Raw genomic sequence first — 21,071 nt, 5'->3', positions numbered from 1 at the left:
AGAACTATTTTAATGCACACTTTTCGATTTAGATTTAAAGTCATTGTTGTTAGATCATGATTTAAGATTGGAACCTCTTATATTTTCGAAATAATAAGTAAAAGTGGAGGATTTTGAGAACAATCGTTGTTTTTTAATAATTAATTAAAAATAAATTAGATAATTAAACTTTATCGGAAAAGTTATATTTGTAAATTACTTTAAGTCAAATATATGAAATTTATTATCTTTTCAGAATAGATATCAGGCGTATAAAGTAAAAATAAAAATATGTATGTACTGTACATATATATATATATATATATAATATAATTTTATTTAAAATATTTTATCATTTTCATTATATCAGTTATTGTATGTTAATCGATTCTTCCCACTAATGCTCAAGTGCAGCAGTCGGCAACCGGTGGTCCGTGGAGAAATTTGGACATTGATCAACTGAAGGTTACGCGAAGTATTACGAAAGAAATGCAAAATGCTTAGTTGTTTTTTCACTCATTGGGTTTTTTTTATTTGAATCTAAAACAAAATACGAAGTGACTGTTATCAATAAATAAGGAACAATATACAATATTGTGAGTGCGATTGTCATCCTTCGTGGAAAAGCGCTAAGAATCCATAAACTTATTTCAAAGAAGCAGCAATTAACTTTAAGCTCGCATTAATTTGTTATAATTAAACAAGCGAGTTTCATATTAATATAGTAAAATTGAACATTTATGATAATTATTCTAGAGATTTTGTATCGTTTAAAAAAATTCATTATAGAGGTCTGCGGAATTCAAAATTGTGAGTTTAGTGCTCCGTGAGATCAGAAATGTTGCAGACCGCTGCTCTAGTGGATAAAACCACTGAACATTGGTAGTTGGTCGTGAGTTCCAGCCTGACCAATGGTCTTGCCACGTGGAATTTTCCAGGTTTCTTTCACCTGTTTAACACCTAAATAGGGGCCAGTTTCCAAAGAAAGCCTCCTGGAATCTACATGAAAACTATGAAAATTATAATTTATCTTTTTCTTTTAACTCTTTCCACCCTGTTGGTACTAAGAGTACCTTTTTATCAAGCCCATTATGGGTTCGGCCAGGGTCACAGTGGGGCGGCCGGGTGATGGGGACGGATATATCCGAACGGACCATTCCCGAAAAAAATTCGTGTGAATTTTTGGCCCGTCCGGATTCGATGTCGGGTGCCCTAGAGAGATAGCTACCATTTTAACCGCTCAGCCATCTGACCATCTATTATTTGTTTTATAAGAAATCCTCTAGCAAATTTTCCACGTTTTGCGTTGCCGTATCATATCAAATCAAACCAAACCAAACCGATCAATTATTCTAAGTCTGTACAAAGATTTTATAGAATTAAAATGCATTTTTATATTAAATGTAAATACATTTATAATAAATAATAATAAATAGATTATATTTTACTCATTTTCTATTTTAAATAAAAGTATCCATAAAATATCAATAGCTAATAAAAATCAATTTTATTTGGAAAGAAATTTAAATATTTCGGTTCTGTTTTAATCTGCTCTATGTTATCTCATGATTTACATCATGGTAATATCACAAAATAATAAATGTTAACTGATACCATTTCAATTTTCTGCCATAATTGTTGTGAAAATAATGTACATTCTGATTAATTGACCTATACAATTCGTTTTTATGTCAATAAGTTGGTGTTAAGTGTTGAAATGATCATCAGAATTGCTTTATCTCCACCACTATAGAATTTTTTTTTTTTTTTTAATCCGAGAAAAAAGAAATGCTAATATTTACCAGACAAGTCAAGTACTACCTCTCCAAGAAATTCATTTGGCCTATATATATCATAATTCCAAACACTAATTTCTAACTGATGTTTCTTCAAACTATCGGGTGGTATGTTGGGATATACCATGGTTTGTTTCCATTCTGGATTGCTACATCTTGAAAAGTACCTCGTTCTTCTCTGATTTTCCATACTATACAGAATTATTCAAAAAATAACTCTTTATGAAAATATTATAGTAAAATAAATTATGAACCAATGTAAAAAGTATTCAATTTTGTAGTTAACTGAAAATCTTGTAGTTCATTTAATTAAGATAAGGATAAAAATAAAATATTTTAGTACGATTTTTATCAAATAAACATGTATTAATTATAAAGAATTCGTTGTTTTTTATAGTAATTATACGTCATTTAGAACGAAAATAAATAAATTCCATATTTAATAAGCTTTAAACTGATGAACTAATCACGAAACAGATAAGAACTTAAATAATACTGAAATCATGGGGCATGTTTAATTACTGATACTTTTACCATTGGAACATTAAAAGATACTGTAACAAAAATATAATTTACGATTTGAAATATGTGATTTTCTTTATTATTACGAATCGGATCTCACCATCTTCCAGGCAAAAGATAGCATTTTACAAAAGGATCAGGCAAACCGCTGTTATCTCTTGTGGTCACCAAATCGCGAGCTCGGACGATAGTCACATACAAAATGGCTGCTTTGGAATCATAACAAATTTGTAACTAGAATTATAATTAAAGAAAATTCAAAATTAAAATTTGAATTGAAGACAATTAAATTAACAATAAGCTATCCAGAGAATCTCTTAATTACCTGAATTTCTCCAGTAATATGTTCTGCCCAGTACTTGTACTGTTTTAAAAAATCATAACGAAATTTAATTATTATAGTTTGCAATTTAAAAACAAAGAGTATGAATTTTATATAAATCTTTTACTACTCTGCATACTTTATTGCTGTCGTTCAAGTGATCGGATTTGCTGTTTGGAGGATGAGAACTGTTCCAAGCAGGGTTATTTGAAGGTGGATGAGGGTTCGAACCGTACCTCGGATTAGATGTGCTTTCTATATGTGAGGTTGGATTCGGATTCCTCGAAGAGCGATATTCTAAAAATGGGATAAATTTGTTGATTTCTATAAATAAATCTATATCAATGTTAGTGGCGTATGAGACACGCTTTAAAACTTACATTCATGAATCTAATAAAGTTACAAAACATTTATAACTATATTTGTTTTAGATATTTTCACTTAGAATAAAATAGATACATTTTATAAGTTAGGAATTCTGTGACTAATTGTAAAGAAATATATCTGGAAAATTCACTATAAAACGGTTATCTATCGTCATCGTTTTTGCAATGTTGAGATTCTGACCGTTACACCACTAACCCAGGTTTCTTTTTATTTTTACGTGCAAAATCTCACATATAATCGGAGGAGAGACAAATAAAAGCATATTTACTTTACCGTGGTTGGGTCGGTCTGAATCGTATGGGGACGGATTGCTTCTTGTCGATGTTCCATGCGGATTTCCGCTGCCCCTAGATGGGCTCTCGTAATGAGGATTACTTCCTCCAGACCTTCCAACGTCGTGCGAGGAGCGGACGGTGTTGTGCCCTGATCCACCGGACCCTCGATCGTGCCCAAGTCTAGGACTTCTTCCGTGTTGTTGGTAACTTGCATATGGGTCGAGCATATTGAAATCGCTACGAACCAGAATAAAAATTGTTTAAATAAAAACTTCAATCTACTGACGGTTTTGAATGCTTTGGTCATGGCTGATAATTAAACGCTGTGACTATACGTTGAAATTTACGAAAGAGTTTGAAACCGTGAAAAAATATATGAATAGAAGAAATTGAAACGAATTGACAGAAATTGTAAATTCGAGTAAAATACCTTTTCTAAACGTAATTTTAAATAATAATAATATTAACTTTCTACCTTCGAATGATAATTTCAACCTCGTCTCCAGAAGAAGCTATAATGCGTTGCACTTCTTCGTAAGTCTTTCCAGTCAATTGAATGCCATTCCATTCTAGGACTTGATCTCCTGCAAGATAAGGAATATATATATATAGTATATATTAAGACATAATTTAACTATATCAAATTTAGATGAAAAATTTTTCTCATACCTTCTTTAACCTCTCCAAGGGTTTCTACAACTCCCCCAGGGTATATTCTTGCAACGTAGGCCCCTATCAACCCATTGCTCCCCGGAATTTCTTTTCCACCAATCACTTTCATACCTAAACCATTGCCTGAAAGACGTAACGACATTTAAATAATTTAATAATAAAAAACTATTTTGTGTTGACGAATCACAAAATCATTAAGTTAGCCCAATGTTTTCCAACCTGTTTTGATTAGGGACACACTTTGAATTTAATAACATTCCTGCAACCATAATTTTTAAAATACATTACGGTTGATTTTTAAAAAGTTTGATAATATGGAAGTCAAACTTACCGAGACAAAAACTCATAATTTTACAAATATACTATAAAAATAAGAAGGCAATTTAAACTATGCGTAAAAAGCTCGTAGTAGTCTTTAAGCTGGTAAGCCGCAACGTTTTTAGACGTTCCCAAAGAATTGGTACACTGCATACACATAGACGCAAGAAACTTTTGTGGGGGGCGGGTAGGCTGACACTACAAATTTTGTAATATGCATTTTAGTGAATGCCGCCTATTCCTGAATCGGCCAGCGATAAAAAGACGAAAAATAGCCGATTTTTTTAAAAAGAGCTTATTCAAAATTCTAAAAGGTATTTAATATTTCCAGAACAGAACAGGGCAGGCGCAGCACATGGGTTGAGAAATACTGAGTTAGCCGAAAATGGGTTCTCTTAATGCTGGGGAATTCCAAATCCTAATTTTTTTCGATTCAAGATGTTTCATCTATGATGCTGACTCAACAGATAGCCATAATGGCTAAGTTAATGGTTATGCATTTGTGCCCCACATAACCAAATTGTGTAATGGGAATTTCCTTGAGGTATATTCTTTGATGAATTTTTTCAATGTCAATAAAATAGTAATTACTTTATAAACATGCAAATTAACAAATTATAAACTATGAGAAGCGGAAAAGATTTATTTTCAATACGTAAAATTTAAGCTACCTAATCTTGCTCATTAAACTCATTACTTTTATAGATAAAGAAAAGATATCTAAAGACATGGAATAAGACAACGCAACACAGATGATCTGCTAAAGCGGTGTTTCTCGGGAGGACTTTATGAGAAACTGGGCCATATTTAGGTGTTAGACACCTGAAGAAAACACGGAAACTCCACATGGCTAGTCCGTTGGCATCGTGCGAATCTACGCCCGGTGTTTAGTGGTTTTATCCACTCGGCCACTGGTAGGCCTATATAAAAGAAGACATTAAAATGTTAAATAGTAATTTTATGCTCCGTATTCATGAATCATGAAGTAACTTGCCATTTCAACTGCGTAAAATTTAGCTCTAATTCTACAGCATGATGATAATTATTTTAGAAAGTGAAAACAGATACCAAAATCACCATTGCAGTTATTCTTTGCATTTTATTCTCATTTTTCATTTTAAAACAATATAGAATATATATTTATGCAAAGTTTGCATTTCAAAAATTTATGAATTTCTAAAGTTCTGCATTACATATTCCATAATAAATCAAGAACTCGGTTGTAAAAAAATCTGTCGGAAAATCTTCGACATTTTGAAAGTAAAAAAGCAGGCTAATGTCTTGTTTGTCACGTAAAAGAACATCTTTGTCAGAGTATCAGAATACTAATGAGGATAGGATCAATGAATTTCGAAGAAACAAAGACTCAAGAGATGTTTGATACATTACAGATATCAGTAGGTTCCGAAAAGTACAGATCAATTTGTTATCGATTTTATAGAATAAAATATTAATAATATCTGATATTTATTGTAACTTAATAGTCATTTTTCTTGTATGAATTTCAATTTGTCTTTTAATTGTCTACGGAGGCTATAATTATAAAATGAAAATATATAAATCATATTCATCTTCATTATTCAAATATTATACATAAATATAGAGTAGAACTTCCAAACAAAGGCCAGTTTTATATCCCTGTCAGAGGGTTCAACCTATCAGCTTGTAAATACTGAATCGTGTCTTTAAACAAATGCTCTTACATTTAATACGAAGTTCCTATAAACTTAACACAAACAACTATTGATTCATTTAAAGAACTTAAACTTTCATGCATGACATTTACATTATAATTGATTAGTTCACGAATCACGCAAACAATTTGCATTAAAAACTGTTATACGAAGACTTTTATTATATTTCTGTACGAAAATAAAAATGAATTGAAATTAATAATAATCAAGTTAATCAATTAAATTAATTTTGCTCTATTTTGAAAAAAATATAAAAGAAAAATCATTATCTAGAAATATATAATGTATTTATAGAAAGTAAACCTTTACATGCGAAATTCGCAGATGGATATAATTCGAAATCTGGAAAATCCTCACCATATCAGGAAATAAATTTTGTATGCAGAAGATGGGATTCAATCATTATTTTATAAATAAATTCATGTACGAGCTTCATAATACATGCATAAATGTATAATTACATAAATTATAAAACTTTTTCTTTTTATTAAATTGAGTAACAAAATTCTGATTATTTTTCATAAAAATATTTTAATATTATCATATAATAAAATATTTTTCAGCTGTTTAAAATAGAAAGTAACATTTATTTCATGAAAACATTCCTAACTCTTGGATATCAATTGTGTGATATTATGAACTTTTTATCTACAAGTTTTTGATGAATATAGTCTTGTATTATAATAAGAATTTATCTTTATGTTCTATCTATAAAAAATAAGATTCTAAATCTTACTTTTCTTGGTAGAACAGAACTTTTGAAATGAATTTATTAACACAAAGAACACAAACTGCTTGTTTATATTGATAAAAATTTGGCACAAATGTAATTCTATTGAATATATTTAATATTAAAACGTACAGTACTTCTCAGTATTTAGAATAATGCATTAACAAGATGCTGTAAGACAAAGAATCCGATTCGGACCTAATGGTTTTTATTGATGATTCAATCTAAAATATTATTGTTATGCTCATCTATGTTGGCCTAATTCCTGAGGATCAGACCAGCATAAATGAAATTCCTGTAGCCCATAATGGTATTACAAAGCTTTTTATCTATGCTGTTGTGTATCAACGTAAATTTTCAAAACAACTTACAAATCGTTTCCAAGAAGTCATAAACTTTTTAATTGAAATATTTTTAAAAAACTAATGTCGCATCATCAGCATTACAAGTATAGAAACATTCTAAAATCCGAAGATATCATTCTATTTTTAGAATGTGTACTTGTTTCGCTAGTGATGAGACATTAGTCTCGAAAAACGTTTCAATTAAAAAGTTTTTACTTCTTAAAGAAGGTTTGGAGATTGGGAAATTGTTCCTGTTGTATTTTAAGGAAAGTTATTTTAGACAGTAACTTGGAGAAAATTTGAGAATTAGATAATTGTAGTAGCTTTGTAAGCTCAAAAAACTGCATTCAAATCTATAATAATGCATAACACTTCATGCATTATTCTCAGTATTTAGATAATTATTAAGAAATACCACCCACCAGTAACCGAATGGATAAAACCACTAAATACTAATAGTTGGCCATGGGTTCGCACCTCGTTGGCGAGGTGCGAACCCATGGCCAACTATTAGTATTTAGTGGTTTTTCTGGTTTTATTTACGTTTGAAACACCTAAATAGGGATCAGTAATAGATAAGTCCGTCCAGGAAGCACGCCCCTTCGGAAGATCGCCACGTATCACGTTGCCGTCCACAAACAAAACAAAAGAAATACCAATTTCGGTTTATTGTATTTAAATCATGTCTTATTATGTTAGAAACTTTTTAATTTTTCAAAATTTAATTTTCAAGATCTCAATTTTAATTCTGCAAGATATCGTCAATAATTATGGGCATATATGCAGATTAATTTCTTCTTTATAAAAAGCATTAGGCTAATAAAATGAATATTAAAGGCATGTTTAATGTTCCTTTTAAAATATAAAAAAAGCTTATTATCAAAACTAAATTTACAATATTTAAGAATGACTTACCGCTCACAGAACGATCCTTAGGATCTCTAGTGAGGAGGATCCGTTTTATTGGGAAATGGTACTTCTGTGCTGCCTTGGAGACAGCCGAGCCCTATAGGAAATTACCAATAAATATCATTATATATAAATATTTTAAAATAAATAAAGCATAATACAAAATGACAATTATGATTAAACTTGAAATTCTAGTGATACTTTTCCTGCATATCAAATTGAACAACGATGAATTTGCATCACACCAATAAATTATTTTGCACTGAAATATATTCAATGATCTAAAAGAAAATAAAATTTAATTTATTTGTAATTTATGAGATTCTTTATAAAATATAAATTCCATAAAATAGATTAATAGTTATATATGAGTTCCTTATTTTACTACAACTGAACTAAATCTAATGATTTATCGCTCTCTATGTCAGAGGATTCGAAAGAGTCTCGATGGAGCAATTAAGAAGGTGAATCAGGGATAGTTTCAAGATCAAGAAGGGATGCAGAGAAATGGAACTGTCTACGCAAAATGGCAGGGTGCGATTTGTTGATCAAGAAGTGGAATTTCTCCTTGCTCCCCGTTCGTCTTCTATTGTTGCAGACGAGATAATCCTAGCAATTAATTATTGGTGTCCGGACTGTCTTCTCCCCTAGTTGCTTCATCTTTTCCAATCCAGGGGATTTACTACCAAAAGAAGTTCTCATTTCTTCTCTTCGACAGTTGTCAAATTCTCCTTTCAATTTTGAATGAAACTTTTTATATTTTTTTAGTATAGACTAAGTTTGAAAATTTATAACAGAAGTAAAAAAAGTGGATATAAAATATTAGCCTATCCTTTATTTTATTTTCTTGTCTAACAATAAAATAAACTATTTTTCTATTATTTTATTCTAGCCGGAAGTAGATTTGATGTTTCTATCTGTTATACTATTTAGAAAGTCACAGTATATTTTCCTTTATCTCAATTTACCTTTCAACGAGAAAGGAATTGCAAGAGTGTATATAAGCTACCATCTTTAATCTCTTTTATTCAGATAAAAGCAGAAAGATAAGAAAGTAATGAATTCACTTTTTTCTCTCTAAAAGTAATTAAAGGAATTAAATATGTTGGAAGAAAAATGAAAAAATAAGAATATTTACACCTAGTTGTGCTTTTAGTGAATCTTTTCAATCAATCAATAAATTGCGATTTGCAAGTTAAAGTTTCATAAAAAAGTAAAATATTCTCGAAATAACTACAAAACTTTGTGCTTAATTAGGTGAAAAGAAATTTTAACAAATTGCCACTAGTCCTTTCATATTTTAGTAAAAAGTTTCATAAATTAGTTTAGTCTGTAATTGGGATTAAGCTTATACGAAAATCAACTTTACAAATAATTAGTTTTTGTTATAGGATCATGGTCTTTAATAGAAATTAATCCGACAAAATTCTACCATTATCTTAAGGAAATTATCTACCTTAAATCAGGTTATTTTTTCGTAAAAGTTTGAAGTATGTTATCAAAATCTGTAATAAGTATATTAACTAAAATAATTTAATAACTATTCTGTGATTATATATACATATTAAAAAATAAATATTTCAGTACTAATCTCACACATAAGAGCTTATATATTCATATAATATAATAACAACAATTTATTCTAAGGATTATAGAAGCAAATTTTCATTAAAGATATCATTGATGAAAATAATGACTGTCGTATATTCAGCTTTTCTAGGAGACAGTGTTATATGAAAATCGTAAAAGCTAAAATTTTTGAAAGGTGAAAATAATGTAAGGCATTGATGGGCGGTCTTCCATTGTGGTTTTTTTTCAACTAATCTTCTAAGCTGTTTGGATCGTCAGAGGAGCAAAAAACGTCTTAATGGAAATACTACCTGCTGACAGGCGAGCCCGGTAAAAAGATGGTACCTCTAATAACAGAGTTCGCCGACCTTCTTTATTGACCTACAAGATATTTTCATTTCTTGCATCTCAGAAGTGGAGTAAAGCAATCTTACATATCAACTTTGGATCCAGTTAGCGAATATTCTTATCCAAGTTTACATATTATATACGTATACATATTATAAATTGAATTTACTTTATTTAACGAGGCAATTGTCTAGTTTAATATAAAATTTCTTTCAACGCATTCAACTAGAAGCTTGGTGAGAACAATAAACAGCTCTTTGCTTTACCGTATTAATTAACTGGAGGAAAATTAATTTTGAAAAGTGTCAAGAATTTTATTTTGTTCATCATTTAAGTTTTAAATCAAAATTTAATTTAAATTAATTGCAACTTAATTAAATAGCGTTTGAATTTTTATAGAAATTGTTTTTTAAGGAAAAGCATCTTATATAAACGGTATATTTATTTATTTAATTTTTTAAGAGGTGAAGTAATTAATTTTGGCCAAGTTCCAAACAAGTGTAGCAGCAGTTTGCATATTAACAGTGGGAATTTAGTGCAGTCGTTTCAAATCCATTAAGGAAATGGAAACAGAGTTAGTGTCGAATGTTTAGTTGAGGGTAGAAAAGGAAAAAATAACGTTTCCGAAAAGCATTAGTGAACTACAAACTGATTCGAGTACAACGAAACGCTATTTTAATTATATATAAAAAAAAAACTTTTTTAAAAAATAAGCATTATTTTTTATTTGTATTGTTTTTGATCTGATATCTAATCTACATGTTGCAAATCGATGCATTAATCAGATGGGCATAGAATTATTTTTTTCTGAATGATATCTATTTAAAATGCTACTATTAAGACAGAAATTTTTGAGGATAGATACGGAAGAAAAGTATCATTAGGAAAGTTAGCAGTGAATTAAAAAAATGAACCAGACAAGAATGTAGCAAAAGGTGTGCGTACGTTCTTACTTGTGCTTTCCTCGTCTGCCTGGAACCAGAGACAGGATCCGTCACAAATCCAGAATGACCAGGCCTATCCGTCTCCAGATAGTCTCTGTATGATGTTTGATGACCTGAAAACAAAATTTCATTCACGATTTATTTTAAAAATAAGAAGTTATTGTTGAGAGAAATGTCTGTAAAAATATCCAGGAGAAAATTTAATCATTGAATATATTAATAAAATAAATTATTATAGGTTTATTCTCAATTAGGTGAAAATGAGAACCTTATTATGTTGGGTTAACCCAACATAATAAGGTTCTCAACATAACCCAATATAATAATAATAATAATAATCACTTTTGGATTTTGTAGAAGGCAAACTCCAAATGTGACTTTTACAAAATCCTTCTGAAAAACTTGTAATTTAATCACCATTATTTCTTCATAACTTTTGCATTGACCAATAATGCATTAAAAAGAAGGGATTGTTGCGAAATGGGGTGCTTGTTATTTTCACACGTAATTCTCTTAGACCCCACGAGAAATTCTTAAGTAAATAAATATATTTTAAAGTTTTAAATTATACAACGAACAATAAATACATCAACAAACTTATTTAACAACTGTTTAAAATACTTTTTTCTTTAAATATTTTTTGAATATAATAAATTCGTAATCGGAATTAAAGCCGACTTTTTACACGAACTGTTTTATTTCATGTTCTTCGACATATTTTATAAACTTAAAATTACACGCGAAACATTTTAACCGAAAAATTTAAATATGTAACATGTGAAAACCTACTTTCCGGTACACGAAATTTTCCTTTTATCTACTGCAATTTACTAGTAAAACATGGAATTTTTAACGATTCGTGCAGTATTACGAAGGCGCGAATGCAAAATATAAAACGATTTTCTTAGTGTTACAGGTTTAACTATTAAAAATTTCAAAAAATACAAAGCAAACATTTAAATTTATACTCGTGACTTGTATAAAGAAGTTTTCTTTTTATATTTTCGATTAATGGCTAAATCAATGTAATTACTTAATAATCTGCACATTTGTGACGTTTAAAAGGGCTGTTAAATTCATTGTTTGCGATCTGTAAAAGAACTTTAACGATTAATTCAAGCTCTAACCGTCCAATAGATATTTTCTAAACATAATAAGTTATTCTATATGAATACAAAAAAGTAGAATATACAACATAAAATTAAAGAAATTAAGCATGTAGTTAGAGATGATTTAGTAACCATAACGTTCACGTAGAAATGAACCTGACTTCCACTTTGATGTTTTTCTATAGCCATTAATAGTAGGCATTATATACAATTCTATTTATTATTATTATTATTCATATATATATATATATATATATATAAATGTGTGTGTGTGTGTGTGTGTGTGTGTGTGTGTGCGTGCGTGCGTGCGTGGAACAGCTGATATTTTTTCCTGTTTTCATTGTCGATTTTATCTTTATTTTTTTGTAAATGGAAAACGAGACCTACCAAAAGTTCTTTGTAGGAATGGAAGGGTGTAGTCGAGATTCTTTCATATTCCGGAAATAGTTTTGTGCGCTTCTATAGATCAATAGCATCTCTAAATTATTTTTATTTCCATTGGCATTTACATATAAGCTTTTATATTAGCTGGCGATTTTATTTTATTTATTTAGGAGAAAAATATAAAATTATAATAAACATAATTATTAAACTCTACTTTTTAAAAATTAATACTGTATTATACTATTTTTATTGTTAATTTAACCATCTTCATCATAAATATTTTATAACATTTATTTATTTTTAATGTTAATGAGTACAAAATAAACTATATATTTTTATAGATCGTCTCTTGACATTTCTCTCGCATCGTCTCTTGCTTTCTCGATTGAGCGAATGAAAATTTAATTAAGTAGAAGAAAGTACAGGCTATTAATTAATAATGCATTAATCGAAATTAATATTAATTTTCAGGTTTCTATCGTCATTATAATTTTATATTTATCTGATTTATTTTTAATTATATTCTAGTTTGCAAATTATTGCTAATGTGAAAAAAATTAATATATTCAAATTTAATCGTAATAATTTTTGGTATAAACGATTTATTTTTTCATAAGTTAATGTAAATATTGTTTAAGTACAGACTTACCACAATTTTTATTAATTATTATATTTATTAATATAAAATGTGCTGAGTAAATCGATAGTTTAACAAAGGAGCATTAAAAAATCTGTTATGCAAATTATTTATTATACTTTAGAATTCTAATTTGGAGAAAATTTATTATACTATTATATAATATCATAAAATATATTATATATTATATGTGTATATATATTTTAATGATTTATGTTAGATATAATTTTCATAGCAATAACTATTTGGAGTCTTCGTGTCTTTTGACTCATATAGGCTACTAATTTAGTGTATATCATAATTCAGTATATCAGTATATCAGTATATTATGATTTCATCCAATGGTAAGAATGAATAGATCTAATGTCACTATTGATAATAAGTACAGACAGTATAAACGATTCATTAAACTTGTTAACAACGTACAATTAATTATTAAATATCGTGATTTGATTTGTTTTTGTTTTTTTAATTTAAAATATTAATTATTTTCAGAGATACTAAGCTAAATTTTTTATATTGAATTGGATAAATACTCGTAGTTCTGTATTCTTTATTATTGTATAGTCATAGATTCTCAGAAAGATACTTGTACGTAATTAAGAATGGTCAACACTGAACACTTCGATATACAGTGCACAATGTTGAGCACGTTTCCTATAAAGGCATAAACAAAAAGATCATTTGGGCATTCAACTCTGGAAATTCCTAAATAACACGTCCACGAGAAAATTAAGATTTCTCCACTCGTAAGCCAGCAACAGTTAATGTTCTTGGGACTTGTTAATCGACATGATAAAACTCGACAGAACAGGAAATTTGTCTCTGAAATCGAAAGGGTATGTCAGATGTATGAAGAGGATTTATAGTATAAAAATATCTTCATTCTTGCAGCAACAGAAGAGATATTTTTATACCATAGTGGTAGTTGTAAGGAGTTTGCAAGCTCTCTTACGGTCGTTCATTAAGCAAGGTAAGCACTAGTTCTAATTTTGCGCCGACTTTAAATTAAACAATTAAAAAGAGTTTAAGAAAAAAACTGAGCGCTGTTATATCTGGAGCTTCTCGATAATTTCTATAGCAGACAAACAAACACACACTTTCAAAAATATGTATGTAGATAATAGATTATTTGATTATCGAAACTCTTTTATTCAAAAAATTTTCATTTTTTTAAATTAAATATTCTGATAATCAATTAAATTTTATTAAAAATTCTTATTTTTCTTCATTCTTAAAATTTTATTAAATTCTTAGATATTTTTTTATATTCCTCTATTAAATTATCATCGAAAAATACTGTTGCATTTACTTATTAATTAATCATGTATGAATGGACACATCAAGACTTATAATTTAGCATTTGCAATTTTTCGATATAAAGAAGTCTGAAGTTCATTTATTTCAAAGAGTTTCGAGATGATTAAAAATTGAATTTTTTTTTTCATCCATCTTATCAAATGTGACAAGTTGAAAAAAGGTTTTCTAGTAGTTATAATTGATTGAGAAAAATTTCTCCATTTAACAAATTCTATAATTATATCAGTCTTCAAATCTAATTCTCTTACCTTTTTAGGTATTTTTTTTATTATTTTTTTAACTCTTAATAGTGACTTTGGAAAAACATTGAACATATAAATTATGAACAAAATTTGGCCCTTTCAATTTAAAAAAATTTCCGCTTGGATAAATTATTTAAAATTTTTAAGAAAAATAATAATAAAAAAGAAGTTGAAACTTAATTTATTTTCTTATTATATTTCATTTTTTATGTTGTAGTATGCATAAATTGTATTAATTAATATGTAATTTCCATACAAATAACAGTGCTAAAAAAGCTACTTAAACTCTTAGTAATGAATAAAAATTGAGTAATAAATAAAATATGTTAAATTATTTATCAGATAAAATTTTAATTAATTAATTATCATTGTTAAGTATTGTTGCAAATGAAGAAAAATGAAGGCTCAAAAAGTATTTTGAGCTTTCATTTTTCTTCATTAATTTTTAAATTAATAAAACGTAGATTTTTACTTTATTTTTAGTAAACACAGGAAAATAATCAATGATTTATTTATATATTCTGTTTTATAATTATCCAGTTGAGAGTTACAGAAATAAGATTTTAAATTTGAGACACCTAAAAATAAAATAAAATTCGAGAAACGTGTATGATAATGAATTTTCGGAGTTTGCTTATTTGCATATTTTTCTACTCTTACCACGTGTTCTAAATATTGAATAAATATTCTCTACTAAATACTGTTTCGTTCTAATTATTTGAATTTAAATATCGAACAATATGTAATGTTATATAATCTGTTTGACACAAAATTCAAGAAAATCTGTAACAAAGTTTTGAAGAAAAATTATTTCTATTCCAAAGAAAGAAGCTTTTGTTTCTGAAATTAATAGCTGAAGCAGAAAAATGAACAAAGTTCTCCACTGTGAATTTAATTTTCCCGCTAAAGAAAGCCCTTTATGAATATTCAAAGTTTTCGTAAAATTAATTCCATAATCCTATTTAATTATATAAACTAACCTTTATGAAAGATTTTATCAAGAACATTTTTAAAATGATTTTACATTCGCTATTCATATCACGTAAGACGAAAACTTTACATGATTTTAGCTGCTTTATAAACAAATTTACGCACGTATTGAATGAAATATTCCTCTAGATAAAGAAATTCGTTGATAGAAATTATAGGAAAATGAAATAAAATAAAAATTCAAATTGTAGCTATTATAGTTCTCAGCACAATCCCTAAACTGAATGGATTAGAGAACAACAATAATTTTGACTTTAGAAAATGTTATAAAAGGAATTTAGTTTCTCCGAAAATAGAAACAAATCCTCTACCTTTTATTTATTTCTGCAATTATAGATTTTATACGTTTTGTATGTAATCTATATGGTAAAATATACAAACTATTTTCTTTATAAATTAATTATTCATTGTTCGCTGACAATTATCCGCATCAAATCATCGAAATTATGGCAAGTTGCAATATTTGATTTTCTTTATAAATATATAAAAATCAACATTATATCGAACATTATAACATTATTAATCAAGATATATATCGAATAACCTGAATCTATTTTGACAGCGTAACTTTGTATATCTTGTCAGTGCCAATTTACGTGATATTTTCCTTGCCATTCTGAATTCCTTTCTACAGAATTTGATTCGTCAGACTTCGTCATCCATGCATACTAATCAGAACAGCATCAAGACGAAAATAATGTAAAATTCATTTTTTCTATGAAAAAGAAAAAATTCACATAAAATGCATTTTATTTAATAACGTTTTTATGAAATAAATGTAAAAAAACTAATAAGTATAAAATAATAATTGCAGCAAAATTGGTATTATAACTGAGACTGTTATCTTCTTTCATTTTTGCATTATCTTAAGATGTTTTACCATAGTGTCATTTAATCTCTGTATAATTGAGAAAATTACCAGTGACATGAGCGTATGAGTCGGGGAGCAATGAGCAACTGTCCTCTCAAATTCGGGCAAAGCAAGTAGAAATATAGCAAGAACAAAAAAAAAAAAAAAAAAAAAAAAAAAAACTACAGACAGGAAAAGCGAAAACGTTAACAAATTATCAGTGATGGCATATAAAAAATTGGTACTTGAGTTTTAATTTGTGTAAATTTTCGGCCAAACTAACCACCTTTGCCCTTTAACTGGTGTCTCTCCACGTCCATCACCATAAACAGATTCTTTCAGATGCCATAAAATAAAGAAATAAATATATCAATACACGAACACCGTATAAGCAATACTTTAAAATTTAATAAAGCCAAAGTAATATATAAAATGATTACAAAAGTTTACGTTTATCAGTTTGTTAATGTAATTATTTAATAAGAAAACAAATATTTTATACTCTTAATTAGAAAAATTTATATTTATTTGATAAACGTATATATATAATTAGTGATTTTAATTTGCATAAACAAGACTTTTCGATGCTATAGTTTCAATTATAAACTAAGCATTTTTAGAAAAATTTTTTATATAGATTTTTTTTTTCTAACTAGAAACAATACAAATAAATTGAAATCCTTTTTCTGTTTATTCTACTCTATTTGAGAAAAGGATTGGATTTTCTGAAGTTCTAATGAATAATTACATAATTCAATAGTTTAAAATGAACTTTTCTGAATAAAAACATATAGTGCCATCCGTTAATATAAAATTTTATAATTTTTTAAAATTAGCTTGTTTATGTATTAAACTAAAAATAACTTATGCTCTTTATACCGCATATATAGAATATACTATAATAATGTATCTATTCCTTATACTACAGTATATACTGTATATATTAATATAATTTTTTAAAAATTATAGCTCAACTACATACAGTACTTTCAAGTAAGCAAGTTTAGTGTTCTCTCTTTTAAAAAAGAAAGGAATAGTTTTAATATGTTTAAAAGACTATTTTATTGGTCATATTTTTTGCGATTTGGGATGGGGGATAGTGGAGGTGTGTATATCACTACCATATACATCACTACAATTAATTACACACATACACCGATTAAATTCTACATTTGGTTATTTTTATTGGTGTTTGGAGTGGAGAAAATGGTGGGGATGGGACCAACCCTTTATAACAGCATTAACATGCATTGTCAAGTCTTAAGTATGTTCTCAAAGTTTCATCATTTTATCTTAGTTTCAAGTGGACGAAATTTAATTTGAAAGATTTGAGGACATGATGCAAAGTAGGTTAAAATAAAAGCATTTAATAATATTTAATAAAAATCTCTTTTTGATTTAGATTTCACTTTTTAATTATCGATTTAAAATTACAGCAGCTATATGAAGATTGTTTAGGTTACACAGCCATTCAGTTTATATGTAGCATTTTCAGTTCGATTTGAGCAATTTACTATGCAATAGGAATGGGTGATGGAGTTGTTGATTCACTATAGCTAGAATACCAAAGATCGATTCTGTCCCAACTCACAACAATGTTACTGCTAAATTTGTATTCCAATATTTTATAGTTATTACACCCTGACTAAAATCTATCGGGTGTAATCTCTATACAAGTAGCTGTAATATTAAACTATTCTTATTGCTAAATAAAAAAGATTGGCAAATTTATATTCATTGTAATATTATTCTAAACCTATCCAGATGCTAAAATTCTACATTTAAATTAAAATAATATGCTGATTTTAGGCTAATATTTTTCCAATAGTGATTAAGGACTTTGAGTTGCGAATTAAGCATTTTTATGCGTCTAATTTGCATTAAATTTTTTTAAAATCAGTTTGATAATTGTTATCAATAAGGTTTTCTCTTTGCAAATTTGAATGATTAGTTTGTTTTATATATACTGTATATCTAAAACTATATACATACACATAGACTGCTTTTCAGACAAACATATTTTTTTAAATGTTATTTAGCTTAACATATTCATGTAACAACGAGTTCCGAAATTTCTGTTCTGTTGCTAAAATCCCTTTAATTTAATAAATGATATTTGTCGAATTCGCTACAGATAATATCTTATTGCAACTATTCTCATTCTATTATTATTTTATTTTGTTTTATTGAACCAATAAAAACATGTCTAGAGTCTGGTTTAACGAGAGTTTTCTTCCAACCATTCTAAATCCTCCATTGTCAGGATAATCTCTCCACCATGTCAAAAAAGTTAAGTTACTATATAATTGTTCTATCTTTATTCAACGTTGAGACTATTTAACTTCGGGTTTGGACATTTTTACGCAATGGTAATAATACTAATAGTTTAGTGGTGATGATTTTAATTGAATCCATCGAAGTTGCTTCGAGAGAATTAGAGGCTTTGATTAACTGTTAGTACTGTAAATTTCATTCAAATAAAAGAAGTTTGTCTAAAACTAATGAACGATATTAAGCAAACTGTATCATACAGGATACCCATAAGCAAGGAATCATAGGAATTATATCGTCTTTCTTTATTATTTTACAGGTTAAATAATGGCAGAGTTAAGGGGAACAAATTCAAGATATTTTAATAGTGGAGGCCGCGAGAAGTTGCTGAAGGATTTAACGGGCTGCATCCAGGGTCTTGATGCTTAAGAAGATTGTAGTTATTACAAGCTTTACAGTTAAAAATGACAAGAAAAGTGTGTTGAATAAAATGTTTTGTAACAAATTACAAGTCGTAAGCAATTCTGATTGCATAAAGTTGTTTATAATCAGTAACAAGTTACAAATACTTGCTACGAGCTACAAGTATTGTTTGTAGCTTTGTAACCTGTAATTTTTGTGCAACAGGACCCCGACTGCTATCTGTGATTGGTGGAAAGTCTGGATGTAGCCTATTAAATTCTTCTGCAACTTTTCACTAACTTGCTGGCCCCTACCATTAAAATAATTTAAATTCGTTCCTCCTTAGTCAGCACCATGCTTTACCTGCAAAAGAATAAACAAAGATCAGCATAACTCCTATGGTTCCAAACTTTCAAACATATTAAAAATACATTTATCCATATATTTCTTTACTATACATTTGCGTTACATTATCATAAAACAAATGTTTTTAGATATAAAATTAAGTATAAAAAAATTATTCAATACTTTTAGGTAAAACAAAAAAATAATAATAATAAGTATAAGTTAAATAAAAATCAAACCACGGAGTAATTAGGATAATCATCAATATCTTGGAACATCAAAAAAGTTTAAATATATTTTTTTTTTATTTTTTACAAAATTAAAATTTAAAAAGAATCAAACTATTTTTATTTTCAGGTATATAATTATATTTTTTTGAACATTCTAAACAGGCTATTGTCTATATTTATTTTAAAAATCGAGAAATAATTATTTATTTACAATGCCATCTAAAATAGCTTTAAACCATCCTTTCTTGCGATTATATACACGAGAATTTAAGAAACTTTAAATATATAGAGTTGCCTATATTATAGATGCTGCCATATTTATCAATTCTACAATATTCTATTTCGATTTCTGAATCTTATTAGTTTTATCCCCTCGAAATTAATTTTGGTACGTAAGAAAAATTGCAATATTCGGTTGTATAAAATTTATCTTCTTAATTTGCATATTTTGTTTCTCGCGATCGAAGGAAGAGCTGTTTATTAGTCATTTCCTGGTTGGAAAAAGGAAATCGCCATTTCCCTTTCGCAACAAGAGTCGACCTTCCGGAATGTAAATCTATTTCCGAGTTTTAATAAATTTAATAGAAACTGTTTTAGGAATTCCGCTTTGTAAAAAGTAACTAGGCAATAACTGAATAATTCACTGAAAATATTAGAAAAAGTTTTAACGATTGGAAAAATCATTCAAGCTATTTATAATGATGAAAACTAAACCATCGAAGACAGCAGTAACATGGATAGCAACCGATGACACATTATGATAAGTTACTTCGCATGAAGGAAAATTCTATATATTTAGATTCAATGTAAATATATATATTTAAATAATATCGAATATGTATATAAATGGTCTCGAAAATTTTAATACGTTCATACCTTCATAAAAAATTTTTCTATATTATTTAATATCAAAGTGAAATTTATATATATAGCATATTAGCAATTCAAATATATAAAATAAATATTTTTGGGGGTATTATATTTAAGGCGTAAATCGATAAATACACAAATAGGTGGAAGTATGTCGATCATAGAAGAGAGTAATGATGTTAGGCAAATCGGATAATGAACTAGTCTCTTGGATAAATGCCATTTTTGTTACTTACTGTATATCAGATTTCAAAGGTGAAGTCTACAGTGAAGTTGAGAAGAGAATAAAAGGTGAAAGCCATCAGAAAAATAAGCGAATGGGAATAATGAGTATATTATAAGCACGAATTTAAAAAAAGATTTTAAAAAAGGTTGAATGAATAAAGCAGTTGATAGTAAGGAAAAAGTTAATTAAAGATGCTAAATGACTGTAAAAATAATGAAAATGAAATGTAACGCAAGATTAAGTTCAAAGAATAAAAGAGAAATGTAGAAAGTATTGTGGATTCATAAAGGAAAAAAATAAACAGAATAAAAACATTGTGATGATGCGGAATTTTAGTAATAATAATAATAATTTTGTTTATAAAAAATTGATAACTTTGCAGCACC

General features: G+C 27.9%; 1 protein-coding gene across 7 annotated transcripts in view; it reads right to left on the bottom strand.

The window, feature by feature from the left end:
* Window positions 1-21,071, bottom strand: part of LOC136977913 (uncharacterized) — a 105,971-nt gene that overhangs the window by 2,565 nt on the left and 82,335 nt on the right. For 4 of the 7 annotated variants that reach the window (XM_067273508.1, XM_067273511.1, XM_067273509.1 and 1 more), the window contains 9 exons: window positions 10,819-10,922; window positions 7,955-8,045; window positions 3,951-4,076; window positions 3,757-3,865; window positions 3,280-3,518; window positions 2,759-2,916; window positions 2,623-2,661; window positions 2,398-2,531; window positions 1,782-1,966 (listed from right to left, as the gene is read on the bottom strand). In XM_067273508.1, coding sequence (XP_067129609.1) covers window positions 1,782-1,966; window positions 2,398-2,531; window positions 2,623-2,661; window positions 2,759-2,916; window positions 3,280-3,518; window positions 3,757-3,865; window positions 3,951-4,076; window positions 7,955-8,045; window positions 10,819-10,922 — 1,185 coding nt within the window. Of the gene's footprint in view, window positions 1-1,781; window positions 1,967-2,351; window positions 2,532-2,622; window positions 2,662-2,758; window positions 2,917-3,274; window positions 3,519-3,756; window positions 3,866-3,950; window positions 4,077-7,954; window positions 8,046-10,810; window positions 10,923-21,071 lie in introns of those variants that run through there. The other 3 variants (XM_067273513.1, XR_010881146.1, XM_067273514.1) reach the window with 3 other exon arrangements.

Source organism: Centruroides vittatus, unplaced genomic scaffold (assembly GCF_030686945.1).
Source record: "Centruroides vittatus isolate TY-2023 unplaced genomic scaffold, ASM3068694v2 contig_482, whole genome shotgun sequence".
In the NCBI taxonomy this organism is placed as follows: Eukaryota; Metazoa; Arthropoda; class Arachnida; order Scorpiones; family Buthidae; genus Centruroides; species Centruroides vittatus.
This window is presented reverse-complemented; position numbering and strand designations above follow the sequence as displayed.